Source organism: Durio zibethinus, chromosome 6 (assembly GCF_047325235.1).
Source record: "Durio zibethinus cultivar Kanyao isolate XHJ-2024 chromosome 6, ASM4732523v1, whole genome shotgun sequence".
Taxonomy (NCBI): Eukaryota; Viridiplantae; Streptophyta; class Magnoliopsida; order Malvales; family Malvaceae; genus Durio; species Durio zibethinus.
The window spans coordinates 30216804-30229710 of NC_143167.1; the positions used below are offsets into that span (position 1 = coordinate 30216804).

At 36.7% G+C, this 12907-nt stretch overlaps 2 protein-coding genes across 3 annotated transcripts; one reads left to right on the forward strand and one right to left on the reverse strand.

Moving 5' to 3' along the window:
* Positions 1-268: 268 nt before the first annotated feature.
* LOC111284868 (phototropic-responsive NPH3 family protein NPY1-like) lies at positions 269-6433 on the forward strand. 2 transcript variants are annotated; one of them, XM_022873934.2, is made up of 5 exons: positions 269-1169; positions 1703-1876; positions 3198-3267; positions 3772-4947; positions 5625-6433. In XM_022873934.2, the coding sequence occupies exons 4-5, from the start codon at positions 3799-3801 to the stop codon at positions 6165-6167; spliced, it is 1692 nt and encodes a 563-aa protein (XP_022729669.2). In that variant the 5' UTR covers positions 269-1169; positions 1703-1876; positions 3198-3267; positions 3772-3798; the 3' UTR covers positions 6168-6433. The 2 variants fall into 2 exon arrangements, with proteins under 2 accessions (XP_022729669.2, XP_022729667.2); XM_022873932.2 differs by lacking the exon at positions 1703-1876.
* Positions 6434-6822: 389 nt separating this feature from the next.
* On the reverse strand, positions 6823-12373 carry LOC111284869 (uncharacterized). Its single transcript, XM_022873935.2, has 7 exons — positions 11687-12373; positions 11390-11594; positions 10281-10482; positions 9216-9409; positions 8548-8701; positions 7821-7985; positions 6823-7510 (listed from the first exon to the last, which is right to left on the reverse strand). Exons 1-7 carry the CDS (start codon positions 11850-11852, stop codon positions 7052-7054), a joined length of 1545 nt encoding a protein of 514 aa, XP_022729670.1. The 5' UTR covers positions 11853-12373; the 3' UTR covers positions 6823-7051.
* Positions 12374-12907: the final 534 nt, after the last annotated feature.

The following is a 12907-nucleotide window of genomic DNA, read 5'->3' on the forward strand; positions in this document are numbered from 1 at the left end:
AGCCACCCTGTAACATGGTCCCCTACTCCCTATACAAACCACACTGTTCACAACTTAACATTTTACAAAATCCCAAATTTTCAAATTGTTTATTTTATTTTTACTGCTTCGGCTCGCAAGCGAAAAAAGTAAAGCAAAGAAGAAATTTTGGAAGAGGGAGGGTTCAACGATTGGATTTGCGACACACGTGCGTCAGATTGGGGAAGCTGATCACCCATTGATCACTTACGCACAGATATATATTAGTCTTTTACCATACCATAAAAGAGGGAGAAAGAGATTGATTCATCAAGATTTGCGCCTTGGGCAAAAGGGAAAGAGAGAGATCTTTGATATATCAGCAAATCAGGCTGATTTAAGGGCGGCGAGAATTTATTGATACGATGTACCTCATATAAACAACCTCAGCATTCATACACATGACCCGTTGTCCTTGAGCTCTTCGTTTACTCCTACCTCTCTTGTTGGCTTTGCTTGCTTTCTTCTTCTCTTCGTAAACCCATAAATTTATTTTCTTTTTCTGTGTCTCTGACGCCACCCTCTGCTTGGTTTCTTGGGATTTGGATACCTTTTTCGAATTATATTTCTGGGTTTTATTTTTGTTAGTGAGTTTTGTTTGGTAATTAAGATTAAGCGTCATCAATGTCATCATAAAGTTGAGGAACTGGAAATGGGATGGGAACAGCATGGAGTTCGAGGAAGGGGTGGAGAAGGATAAGGAAGCAGGGGTTGTTGGTGTTCTTGTTCTTGTTGTCGTCTCAGTCCAATGTTCATTAATGCTTTCTCCTTGTCTTCTTGCTGTTGCGATTGCGTGTTCCATTTTTTAGAATTTTAGTGTATTAAAAAAGATTTTTTTTTCTCGTTTTTTGAAGTCACAAATTACTTTTTCCGAACAATAGCCATTTCTTTGCCTCTGCTGTCGGTGTCTGGTCTGGGTTTGGACACACAGAGAGAAACATTGTCGTTGGTAGTTGTACCTACTATGGGCAGCTCCACAGCCACAAGGCACAAGGAACTTAGGCCAGCTTCTTGAGTTTGTTTGAAGGGGGATTTTCCTGTTTGTTGTTACTTCTCTTCGGTGAGGGTATTTTGGAGAAAAGAACAAAAATGAAGTTTATGAAGCTTGGCTCGAAGCCTGACGCCTTCCAAGCTGATGGCAAATGCATCCGGTAAGATGGGTTTCACTCAACATTCTTTTCTTTTACAACAAACCAATGCAAATCTTCTTCATCGTCGTTTCTATCCTTTATTCTTCTTTTAAAATGTTTCTTAGCTTTCTGTTTTCTCCGTTTGATTTGGTTTTGCTTTGTTTTGCCTTGCACTTTGTTTTCCGTTGTGCTGTCTTCTCCAGATATGTTTAACTTTCGGCTTTGGTTCCCGGGTTTGGTGATTTCTCCCCATGTTTGTATTGTGCATATTAGTCCGTACGGTTCTGAGATGCAATACAAGTTCATTAGCTCTAGCCTCTAGCCATTTTCTACTGAACATGTATAATTTGTTAGTATGTTTTACTAGTATTTTGTGTGCTGTGTATGAACATTTTTCTTTGTTTTTTCAACTGATTTCATACTGCGTGAGGGGTTTTTTAAATACACCTTAAGAAAAAGAGAACTTTAAGTGGTTAATCATACCATTGGGAAAAGTCACAACTTTAACAAGTAATTTATCTTTTTCTCTCTATTTTCTTTTGGCTTGGTGACAGATTAACCACATGGTGTTTTCATTACAATTATTATTCTTTTATGTTGGGATGGAAGAGTGAAACAAGAGATGGGGTATCTGGGAGGTGGTCCAGCTGTTGAACCTGTCCTCTTATTGATGAGTTAGTGGTCCAAATGTGGAAAAGCATATTGGAAGCAGGCCTTTAATCATCGTTGTAAGAATCTCTTCCTGTAAACAATAGCATGTTCCACCTAACATCAGGCATTTCCCATCTCCCAACTAGGGGCGAGCTTTTACACCATAACATGTCCAAAAGTCTCTTCCCCTTACAACAACTTCTCATAACCGAATCAGTTTATCATTGTCTTGCTAAGGGCAGAGTATCTAGGAGTGATCTAGTCTAGTGCCCTGGATGCGTCAATTTGTTACGAGAACTTTGTACTGTGATTTGGGATGCATACATTCCTTGACTAGCAGGTTTAATAAGGTCTCAGTGAATGATTTTTTCCATTTTGGTTAGTGGGTTACCCTCAAGATCTTTTTTTGCGTTAGCTGTTGTGAAACAAATATTTTGACATTCAAATTTCATCTTTTCAAGATGACACAACTAATTAAGACAGGGAAAAATGAAAGAGGCTTAAGAGCTCTAATATGATAATTAGTCAGTTTGCAGCCTTCGTTGGGAATGATTTATTTTTTTGGTACGTGGGAGGCCAAGGCCTAGGAGAGATTGGGGTAGGGGAATTTGCAAGTGCTGCAATGAAACCTCCGCCTTGCTGGAAACCACCTCCTAAGGAAGGTGGGTGAACCGTTTGGACTAACCCTCAAGTTCAACTTGAACAATGTTTAATTGCATCATAAAATGAGAGTGTCAGTAGGTGCAGTTAGTTTATTTGCTTATTGACAAGACTGTGAGATACTAATATTTTTCTAGAAAGCTGTGGCTGTGTCTTTTTGTAAAGGTAGGGGTTGTAATTAATCTCATTGGGTGTAAGAAAAATAAATAAATAAATAAATGATAATAATAATAAACCTGAATTTGTCTTTAACAATAATGCTAATACTTGACTGCTGAGACTGAAGCCATCTCCGGGCTTCTGGTTTGTTATACCTGTTCTTCATGTTTAAGAGGGGCAATACTTTTACCTAAAAGTCACAAAGGTGTTTGAGAAGATAGCATGTAGTTTCTCACAGAGTTTGAAATTTCCAGTCCATTGACCATAGCCATTGATTTGAATAGCTTGGGGCTATGTGGATGGCGAAGAGGTTTTTTGTTCTAATGTAATTGTCAAGTGAGCGATAACCTCAGTTCGTTCTCTAGATCCAACGAGGCAAAATTGGCTATTGGTTTGTTTATTTTTCATTGTTTAAGGTTATTATCTTCATCTGCTATTATATTCCTTATGAATGCAATTTCTGTTGTGTGTGTGTGTTTTTCTTTTGGGGTAGCGGGGTTAAGTTTTTGTTGGTGTCTCTATGTTTGGCTTTAAGTTTTTCCTCTTTGTGGGCTTAACAGAGAATATCTGTTGATGCAGGTATGTCACATCTGATTTGGCAACAGATGTCACCATAAACATTGGCCAAGTGAAATTTTACCTTCACAAGGTTTGCACAATCCATCTCTATGCTTCTTTAGGTTAATGTGTTCAAAGATTCCGAATTTATAGCTTAGTTTTGATATTTGGTTCATGTTGAAACAGTTTTCTTTTTATATTCTGTATAAAATTCATGAAAATTTTAAATGTATTTTTTCAAAATAACTATTCAACTAACTTTTTTTTCTTTCAGAAAAATATTGCTATAATTACAATTTCATGGGAATTATGTATGCAAAATTTTGTCAACGTAGTGTAATTTTGATATTGTGAAATCTGTTAGATGATAGTCATACATTTCCTCCTATAATTTTTTGCAGAAGTTGCCTCAGATTTCTCTTTGCTATTATAGATGCTAATGTTGTGGGAATGCAGATGAATCTTTTTTCTTTATGTGATCTCTTCTCTCAGCTAGACTAAGATTTTATATTTATCAATAAGTTCTAGAATGCTATGTCTGTGGAGTGCAGCTGCTAACTATAATTGTTAATTATGCTTTTATGTGCCTTGGCAGTTCCCTCTATTGTCTAAGAGCAACCGCATGCAAAAACTAGTACTGAAAGCTAGTGAAGAGAAATGTGATGAAATTAATATGGTTGATTTTCCTGGTGGGCCAAAATCATTTGAAATTTGTGCAAAGTTCTGCTATGGGATGATCGTTACCTTAAATGCTTACAATATTGTGGCTGCTCGTTGTGCGGCTGAATACCTAGAGATGACAGAGGATGTTGATCGAGGTAATCTAATTTTTAAAATCGAAGTATTTCTTAATTCTAGTATATTCCGTAGCTGGAAAGATTCCATTATTGTTCTACAAACCACCAAGTCTCTTCTACCATCGTCTGAAAACCTGAAGATCGTTGGAAGATGCATTGATTCCATTGCATCAACAACCTCTGTGGATCCGGCAAACATCACATGGTCCTACACATATAACCGAAAGTTATCAGCACAGGATGAAATAGTTGACAATGGTATGAAATTTCGGGAGAAGATTGAATCTGTCCCTAAGGATTGGTGGGTTGAAGATATATGTGAGCTAGATATTGATCTCTACAAGCGAGTCATGACTGCTGTGAAATCAAAGGGAAGAATGGATGGTGCAGTCATTGGTGAGGCACTGAAAACATACGCCATAAGATGGTTGCCAGATTCTGTTGATGCCTTGGTCTCTGATGTACATTCCTGGAGGAATAAATTACTGGTGGAAACAATTGTATGCTTATTGCCTTCAGATAAGGGTGTGGGTTGTTCGTGTAGTTTCTTGCTGAAGCTGTTGAAAGTTGCCATCTTGGTTGGGTTGGATGATTCAGCAAAGGAAGATTTAGTGAAGAGGATAAGTTTAAAGTTGCATGAAGCTTTTGTCAAGGATTTATTAATCCCAGCACGGTCTCCCCAAACTACCTTATATGATGTTGAGATGGTGCAGTCTATTGTGAATCAATATATGATGCATGAAAAGCGTAGTCAAGATTTAAATGTTGAAAAGAATAAGATGGGATGTACTGATTTTATTTTAGGGCATGGATCCTTGTTGAGTGTTGGTAAACTGATTGATGGGTATCTAGAAGAAATTGCATGTGACCCAAATCTGTCCGTTGCCAGTTTCATTGACTTGTCTCAGTCTATCCCTGAGTTTGCTAGACCAGTTCATGATGGGCTTTATAAAGCCATTGACATGTACCTAAAGGTAGGCTTTTACACTATGAATGCCAGTTTAATTGATCTTTTCAAATTGTAGCTCCCATTAGTTGAATGCGTATATATAAATTTTTTCAGAATATATTCTGATACTCTATTACAGATTGTGTTGTGACTAGTGAATGCTTTCAAGGTACATCTAGGCCACTTCCATGCAACCATTGGATAGGTTTTAACACCATTTATGACTCTGTGACAGCATCTGGATCTTGCAGATCTTTGGAAGATCTGTAATGTTATAACAGTATAATCCCGAGCAATGCAGCTTTAGTTAGTTTAGGGATGGAGGGTTAGGTGTAAGGAAAAAGTTATTGGTAGAGAGGGCAGAATTGTTGTCAGTCCTACTCAAAGTTCAACTGGGACCTTTCTATCTGCTAACACCATATTTTCTATCTCTGATTTTGAAACAAAATATGGTCTCCTTTTAGTCAACCACTTAGTTGAAGACAAGTTGCTTGATTAATTTTCTTACTGCTTGAAGCAGCCTGTTGGGATCTAGTAGTATCGGGTTGTAGGTTTGACTGATTGTGTGTGAAGTGTGAAATTTGTCCGTTAAAATTACGTTACCTAAAAATGTCCTTAGTACGGGGTAATGTCTGTGATTTAGAAACATAGTTACACAAATCTGTATTGGTTTTTCATGATGCTTGGTTATTATGTCTGCAGGAGCATCCAAGCTTGATGAAGGCCGAAAAAAAGAAAATGTGTGGGCTGATGGATGTCAAGAAATTTACAATGGATGCGTCAATGCATGCTGCACAAAATGAGAGACTTCCACTACGGGTTGTAGTTCAAGTTCTCTTCTTTGAGCAGGTTAGGGCTGGAGCTGGAGTTGGATCACTTAACAACAATCCTCTTGATACCTCCCATTCCACGACAAACACTGATGAAGAATGGGAGAAGACTGCAGCTGAAGATTGCAACTCCCTCAAGAAACAAATGAGTCAAATTAAGATAAAAGAGGATGGATTCCAAAAAAAGGGTAAATTGTCCAAGAAGAATAGCAAAAGCAGTAAAAGTGGCATGAAGCTGTTGCCATCTCGATCTAGAAGAATATTTGACAAGTTGTGGGTTATGGGAAAAGGGCACGCGGAAAACAGAAGTCCTGAGACCTCCGGAAGTTCGCAAAGCCCAACTTTGATGGTTCCTGGGAATGCAACAAAGTCATCTGGTTCATATTCTAGACACGGGAGGCATTCTATTTCCTAGAGAAGGATGCTGAGGTTTATTAGAACCTAAACAGGTAAAGAAGATTCAAACTGTTGCAAGTGTAGAAAAGTGGTAGGATTTTGTTGTAGTTATGATGGGGGTTGTCAGCTGTAGAAAAATATAGTCAGCTTTTTGGGTGCTTCTCTTTCTAACATCTTCTTATCCAATTGTATGATCACTTATCTTGATATTAAGTCTCATGTAGTTAATTGGCGGACTGCACTTGAAACTTTCTATTCATGGATCGCCTTCTTGTTTATCCTGAAGAGATGTGCAACTGCTGTGTAACATAGGCGTGGCCATTTCCATGCTACTTTCTCACCTATCTTGGAATAGCAAGTGGAGCAAAAATGAAGGGAAGGCACCAATCGTAAAGAGTTATGCATAATTCTAGCTGCTCTACCCTTTCCTCCCCAAAATGAAACATAGTTTTCCGCAATTGGATGCTTGGTGCTAGCTAGTGTGCAATTAACTCTTCGGAAAGAAAAAATGATTTCTTTTCTTTACCGAACTTCAAAAGGAAATAATGAAGATATTAGTCTTAGCATTAGGAATTTTTGAAAGTAAAATTTTTAGTTGTGTCGTGTCATTGTGAGGGAGTGCATTTTTCTTTAAAATCATTAGGGGAAGGCATTAGGCCTGGGCAAAGCTTGGATACGTCTACCGCATTATAGAAATTAAATTCCAATCATGTTTTTTTCCAGTGCAACAAACGAACAAAGGTGAAGTATTGATTGTCATTACAAATTTCTGGGGTAAATAAGTATCAAAGCTTAGAGATGATCAATTTAAAGCAAATGGATTCTGTCTGGGTGAAGTGGCTATTACAAGAAATCAATTTCGTTGTTTTCGAACTAGCTTACTACAGCAAAATCAACTGATCATCAACTGGAATAAGCATGACCATCACTCAACTCCTGAACAGGAACAGCATAGGGCGAATTCCAATCCGCATCGAAGATTTCTTGAAGCTGTGAAACAATGGCAGGATTATACGTCCCGAAGCTGACACCGGCTGTTGTATAGAAGTAATCCCAAACGAGGTTGCTGGTACCGATGTGAGCAAGCACGTCACTAACAGCATATTTACCATGATTGACTCTGGTGTAGGCCGGGTAGATATTCCCAGTACGCTTTCCTTTGACAATGGCAGGTCCGGTCAAGTTGTAACCTGGCACCTTATAGTACTTAATCTCGACTTTGCCTGAACATTTATTGTTCTGTGAAGAAGAGCAGAGGACATTGGAGTAGAGAAGTGATTTGAGGTAGAGATCAGTGTTGTTGATAAAATGTGCCCAGTATGCTACCAGTATCTTCACTTTTGCATGCTTGGAGAAGACAACCTACCATATATAAACATCAGAAGAGGAGGAAAAAAACATTAATCCACTAAAATGAGTCAAGTAATAAAAGCTGGCAATGGACCGATGTTCATGTGACTGCGATATTACAGGGAACAATTGTATTTGCTAATATTGTCAGAACTTAATGTCACTACAACTCCAAGATGCTTAAGTATCATCTTGGTAAGGACACATTCAGTCTAGTACGACTATATGAGCACCCCCAGAAGATACCTACATGGCAATTTTACAGCAATATCCAAATTGATTTACAAGAATTTAAAACAATAAGAATGGTATGTGAAGGTACCTCTGAGACAGCAGTTGAAAGAGATGACCAATAAACTTTTTGCTTCGTATATTGGGATTGACCAAGCCAATCCATAGTACTGATCCTTACAGTCCCTCCGTCCCCAACAGATTTAATTGTATCCAGCCATCCCTGTTCATCGGGCTGGAACCTGCCAAATGACAGCTGCTGACCACAATTGGTATCAAATAGGAAGCATAAAAGATTAAACAAAAAAAAAAGAAAAGGAAAAGGAAAAATGAAACATGACAGCTGATTAGCATTTCCCTTAAGACTAACAGAGATGAATATGCTAATCCAATCCACAAGATATGGATAGCCCCAACATTCCAGACCCAAATAGCCAAGAAAACTACTTAAATGAGATCAGTTATTCAATAGTTGTATACAATCCAAACTCTTCTCCCTGCTAAATGGGATGGTAGCCTCACCTTTTGACTTCAGGTTATAATGAATCCGATATACCTTTGTTACCTATAGGATTTGAGGACCTTTAACTCTTTGTTTCCTATAAGATTTCAAGTATGCTATTCTACTAGTGTTGCTCACAAAATCTCCATTCCTAAGGATTAGCTATTGCAGTGGTCCTATAAGGAGGGAAAAATACCAAAACCAAAAACGGAAACAAGTGGAACATCCAATATGATTCAAGTGAGAAATGAAAAAACGAGTCCAAATTCTTAGTAAGCCTTAAGATTTTAGGGAGACATAAGAGTTAGCCACTTACCTCTGGTGGAGCAAACGACAGATAGCTTGATTGAGGCACTGGACTTATATAACCATATCCAGGAGCATCAATAATCAATTTCAATATTTTAGGGTCTGATAATGTAGGATAGCCAGCCACAAATGGAATCTCCACAAAACGAGGAAGTGGTGAACTGATAAGAATAAATATGTAAAGCCATTAACTTGTCAGCAAGGTGGTGCAATCCAAAGGAAGAAAATATTTGACAATTTCCTAGGGGAAATCAACAGACTATTATGCTTGTTAGCCAGCAGTCCAATTGTAGGACATCCTCTATAAGCATATAGAAAAAAAATATCATGAAATGACATATAATGCATTGTTGAGAATTTTCTTCCTATTTTTTAGAAAAGCAAAAAGAATAGCCAAACCTAAAAGAAATATGCTTTTAAATTGAAATATAATGCATTGCTTAACCCAATCTCAACATTAGATTAATAAAAAACAAAAAAGAATCATTGAAATAAATAGATTTTCATACATCGCTCAGGAGTGCAAAGAAGACAGGTGAACGACAGTAACAAAAGCAGAGCAATGCAAAATATGCAGGCATTTTCATGAAGAAATACGCATTAAATAAACACTTGTGACACCTGGGCAATACTACTTCTGAAAACAAGAATTTCAAAATAAGACCATTAACCTACGTGCATCTCATGTCAGACTCAATGAAATGTGACCAGCAGGGAACTTTTCTTTGAATCTGCCATTGTTGGTCTAATATTGTTGTTGTGTAAGTTGAAACATTAAGATGTGCAAGTCTCCATAGATTCTGAAAGTAGACCCCAACCTTTCTTGCTACTTTTGGACAACCAACAAGATAAATTCCAAGTTCCTTCACCTGAAAACATAATCAGGACATGTTATTGCAAGGTTCAACCATAAATAACATGATGAGATTATTGGCGGAGTAAAGATATGAATTACCAAAGACAATTTTGCAACAGTTAAACATATAATAATATGGGTTATATTGTATATGCCTGAAGATGAGTGGAAAACTAATCTCTTCGCATCTTAAAGGAACCAACAATTAGCAATACGTAGAATTTCACCAATAGAGCAAATAAGCAGCATTAACAAACTTTAAAAAAATCATCAAACAGAAACAAAACATGTGATGATTGAAAAAGAAAAATTCATGACTTCAAGAAAATATGTTAGTGCAACCATGTTCTGCATCTGTCAGAGGAACAAGAGTGAACTCAATTAGGCATTCCACTCATTTCATCCAAGTACAGAAACCATAATTAAGTCACTAGAAGGCATCTCGATTCTCATGACCAAGTGAAAGACTTTCTATTCAGCCAACTTCTTTTATGAGCACCAGGAAAAAGTATTCTAACAGCTGATAAACTAGATACACTAAACTATGTTATGCTGTTTTTTGCATTCATAAAATTTTTCCTTAAAAATTTCTTTCTTTTCTGCTACCAAGAAAAGATATTCCTAAGAATGCATTTAAGAAGAGAGAAGCAGCTAAGGAACCAGAATGCTAACTTACTATCCCTTTATGTCACATTCACAAATTACAATATACAAGTGGATAATATAGTTCAATAATGTCAAGTTTAACAATAATCATTGACCATGAGCCAGTAGCTATAGCAACTCTCAATTCCTCAAGCCAATGAAGGTTCAGGCTCTTGATGACATAATTATATCTGAGGTCCAAACCATGATAAACCAGTACTGTATGATCTTTCATATACCTGAGTAAGAGATTTCCAGTCATTGTTTGCAGATCCTATATATACATCTCGATTATCTGATATCCAAACTTTTGCATGGACAACGCCTGAACCCCACCATTTATCAAGTAATAAAGTCACACTCTTGACATTTGGTCTTCTTGAAGCAAGGCTGGTTGGCTCTTCAGTGTAGTCAGGATACACTCCATAGTGCTGTAGTAACCTGGAAAAAAGTAACTGATTTGATTAGGAATGGAAAAATATGATTCATTTACAGTTCTCTGGAAATGGAAAATATCAGTTTATATAAACTAGTAATATAAGATTTGAAAACAGAAGAAAGAAATGCCATCATTTTCGGTATACCTATAGATTTTGATGGATGCAAGATACTAGTAAATGTAAATTTCTCAATTTTGCCGTCCTCACCAAAAATTCATTTTCTCAGAAATGTTTCTCCCTTTTTGATTGGTGGAAGAGCAGCTTCAAATTATACAAATTGTTAGCTAAATGAATTCCACATGTTTATCTCAGGCAGTATTCACTATTCAAATATCCTCTTCAACTTGCTAACAGAATTGCATTTGCAGTCTACAGGAGAAAACAAACAGTGACTTCGGATCCAAGTACCCTTCGTTCTTAGTTTTTCTCCCCCCAAAAGCAATATCCAACGGTAAAGGGCAAAAGGCCAAAACTTTTCCTTGCTCAAGATTGATATTAGGAAAAGTGAAATTATACAACAGCTTTTTAAAAGCACAAGGGATTAATGACATGCTATTCAAAAAACAAGTTATGGTTCATTTCCAATACAATAATTCTGTGTAAGACATAATTTTAGAACAAAAAATTCACCCGTAGTAGCAGTAAGAAAAGATGCAACAAGAAACAGCTATTAGAAAACGTAAGGGAATCAAATTAAAATGCGTCTACATGTGCAAAATTGTATGTAATTCAACAGCTTACCGACCCCACCTCTTAACCATGATATGTAGTGCACTAAGTAATTTTTAAAGCATTACATGTTTTTCCCAATATAACAGTTTGTTTCATAAATGTTTTCAATTTAGAAACAATAAAACTATTGATAATTTCACTAAAAAAGGAAGACATTGAATCCATAAATATATAACCTGATATCAACATCTCGATCAGCTGCATTTTCCAGAGCTTTATAAACAGAAAAACCTTGATGGGCACCAAAACGATTCATATCATCCTTTGAGTACCCATACTCCCCTGAACGAGAATCCTCCGGATGTGCTTTTAACTGCCAATACTGAGCTATTATATCTAGTTTGTCCGTAGAGTTGTAAGCCAACCAGTTAAACACATCACCTATAAAGCGAGAAAAAGGTCAAAGAAAAACAAAATCAGTTTCGTTTTTTTCACTTTGGGGCAGAGTTTCTTGAAGCAGATAAGATTGTTACCAGTAGAAAGGACACCAGGGACACGAAGGAGATGAGGCATATCCGTTGGGATTGATTGGACCAACCAAGCTTTACATCGTGGTAATGATTCAGTGAAACGTGGCAAAGACAGGTTGACCAAGAGAAAGAACACAAACGATGTGATGATACTGTACCCAACCTCCATCTCTCCTTTCCCCTAATTGGATATTTTTCTCTCACTCTTTCCTCAATTTCTGGGTTTTTCTCTCCTAATTGAACTATTTGATTAAAGGCTCAAGGCAAGATATCAGATATGGAAAGTCATCCGTTGAAGATTCTTTCAATCTAAACTAAACAGCCTCGAATTCATTTATGCTAAAGCCCATTGTCCAAGGAAAAACGAACCCCCCAAAAAAATCATAGTTGTTCCTTAATCCTTACTTTTCATTTATTTATCAATTTTCCACAGGTAGCTTATTCATATCTGGTCTGGGTCATAAATTTTTGAAGAGGTTTCCACGAAAAAAGAAGAAAACTTGTTGAGATATTCATCTTCGGGAAAACGAGTCGGTTAACAAGTTACAAACAAAAATAAACCGATATAGGAAACGGATAGTTCCAAGAGCTTACATTTTCGTGTAAAATTATTGCGTCTTCAAAGAGAAGCATGTCCATTGCTAACGAAACTTAAGAATTTTAAGATCATAAGATTTGCATTAAATCTTCAGGTTTATCAAAATAAAAAAGAAGTCTAATATACGGGTTATATTATGTAAATGTTAGTACCATTTCAACGACTTTTATTCTTCTACATGAAGGGTATCGTATATGTAATCATGTCAATTTTTAAGAAATTTCAGGAAGCTTACTTTTGTCCGATTCAATCCAACAAATTTTCCTTTTTGAAGCTGGTGATCCCAATCATATAATTGAGAATGCAATTTGATGTATGAATAAGATGGAATGCAAGAGAAGGGAAATTTCATGAATACGTTCTCACCATTTCTAGTATTTTAAGGGAAGCCTAAAACTTTTATTAACAAGGATTTCGTGGCCATGGGTTTGTTTTTTTAACAGGAGAAGAATAGTGGTTTAGTTTTACCATGTAAATCTTGCTCTAAACGTTTTATTGAATACACTGAACTTGGTAACTTCAAAAAAAAAAAAAAAAAGTGAACTTGATACAAGAAGAAAAAAAAAACCACTTTGCCCTATTGGGCTGACAGTTATTAGCATCAACCCGATTGGATATTGGGTCTT

Bases quoted from the DNA above. Each gene is read 5' to 3' on its own strand.
- LOC111284868 (XM_022873932.2), top strand. From the start codon at position 1,108: ATGAAGTTTATGAAGCTTGGCTCGAAGCCTGACGCCTTCCAAGCTGAT. The intron at 1,170-3,197 runs GTAAGATGGGTT...CTGTTGATGCAG, and splicing joins GCTGATGGCAAATGCATCCG to GTATGTCACATCTGATTTGG. The intron at 4,948-5,624 runs GTAGGCTTTTAC...TTATGTCTGCAG, and splicing joins CCATTGACATGTACCTAAAG to GAGCATCCAAGCTTGATGAA.
- LOC111284869 (XM_022873935.2), bottom strand. From the start codon at position 11,852: ATGGAGGTTGGGTACAGTATCATCACATCGTTTGTGTTCTTTCTCTTG. The intron at 9,410-10,280 runs GTATATGAAAGA...TTATGTTTTCAG, and splicing joins ACTGGAAATCTCTTACTCAG to GTGAAGGAACTTGGAATTTA. The intron at 8,702-9,215 runs GTAGGTTAATGG...TATTCTTATCAG, and splicing joins GAGTCTGACATGAGATGCAC to TTCACCACTTCCTCGTTTTG.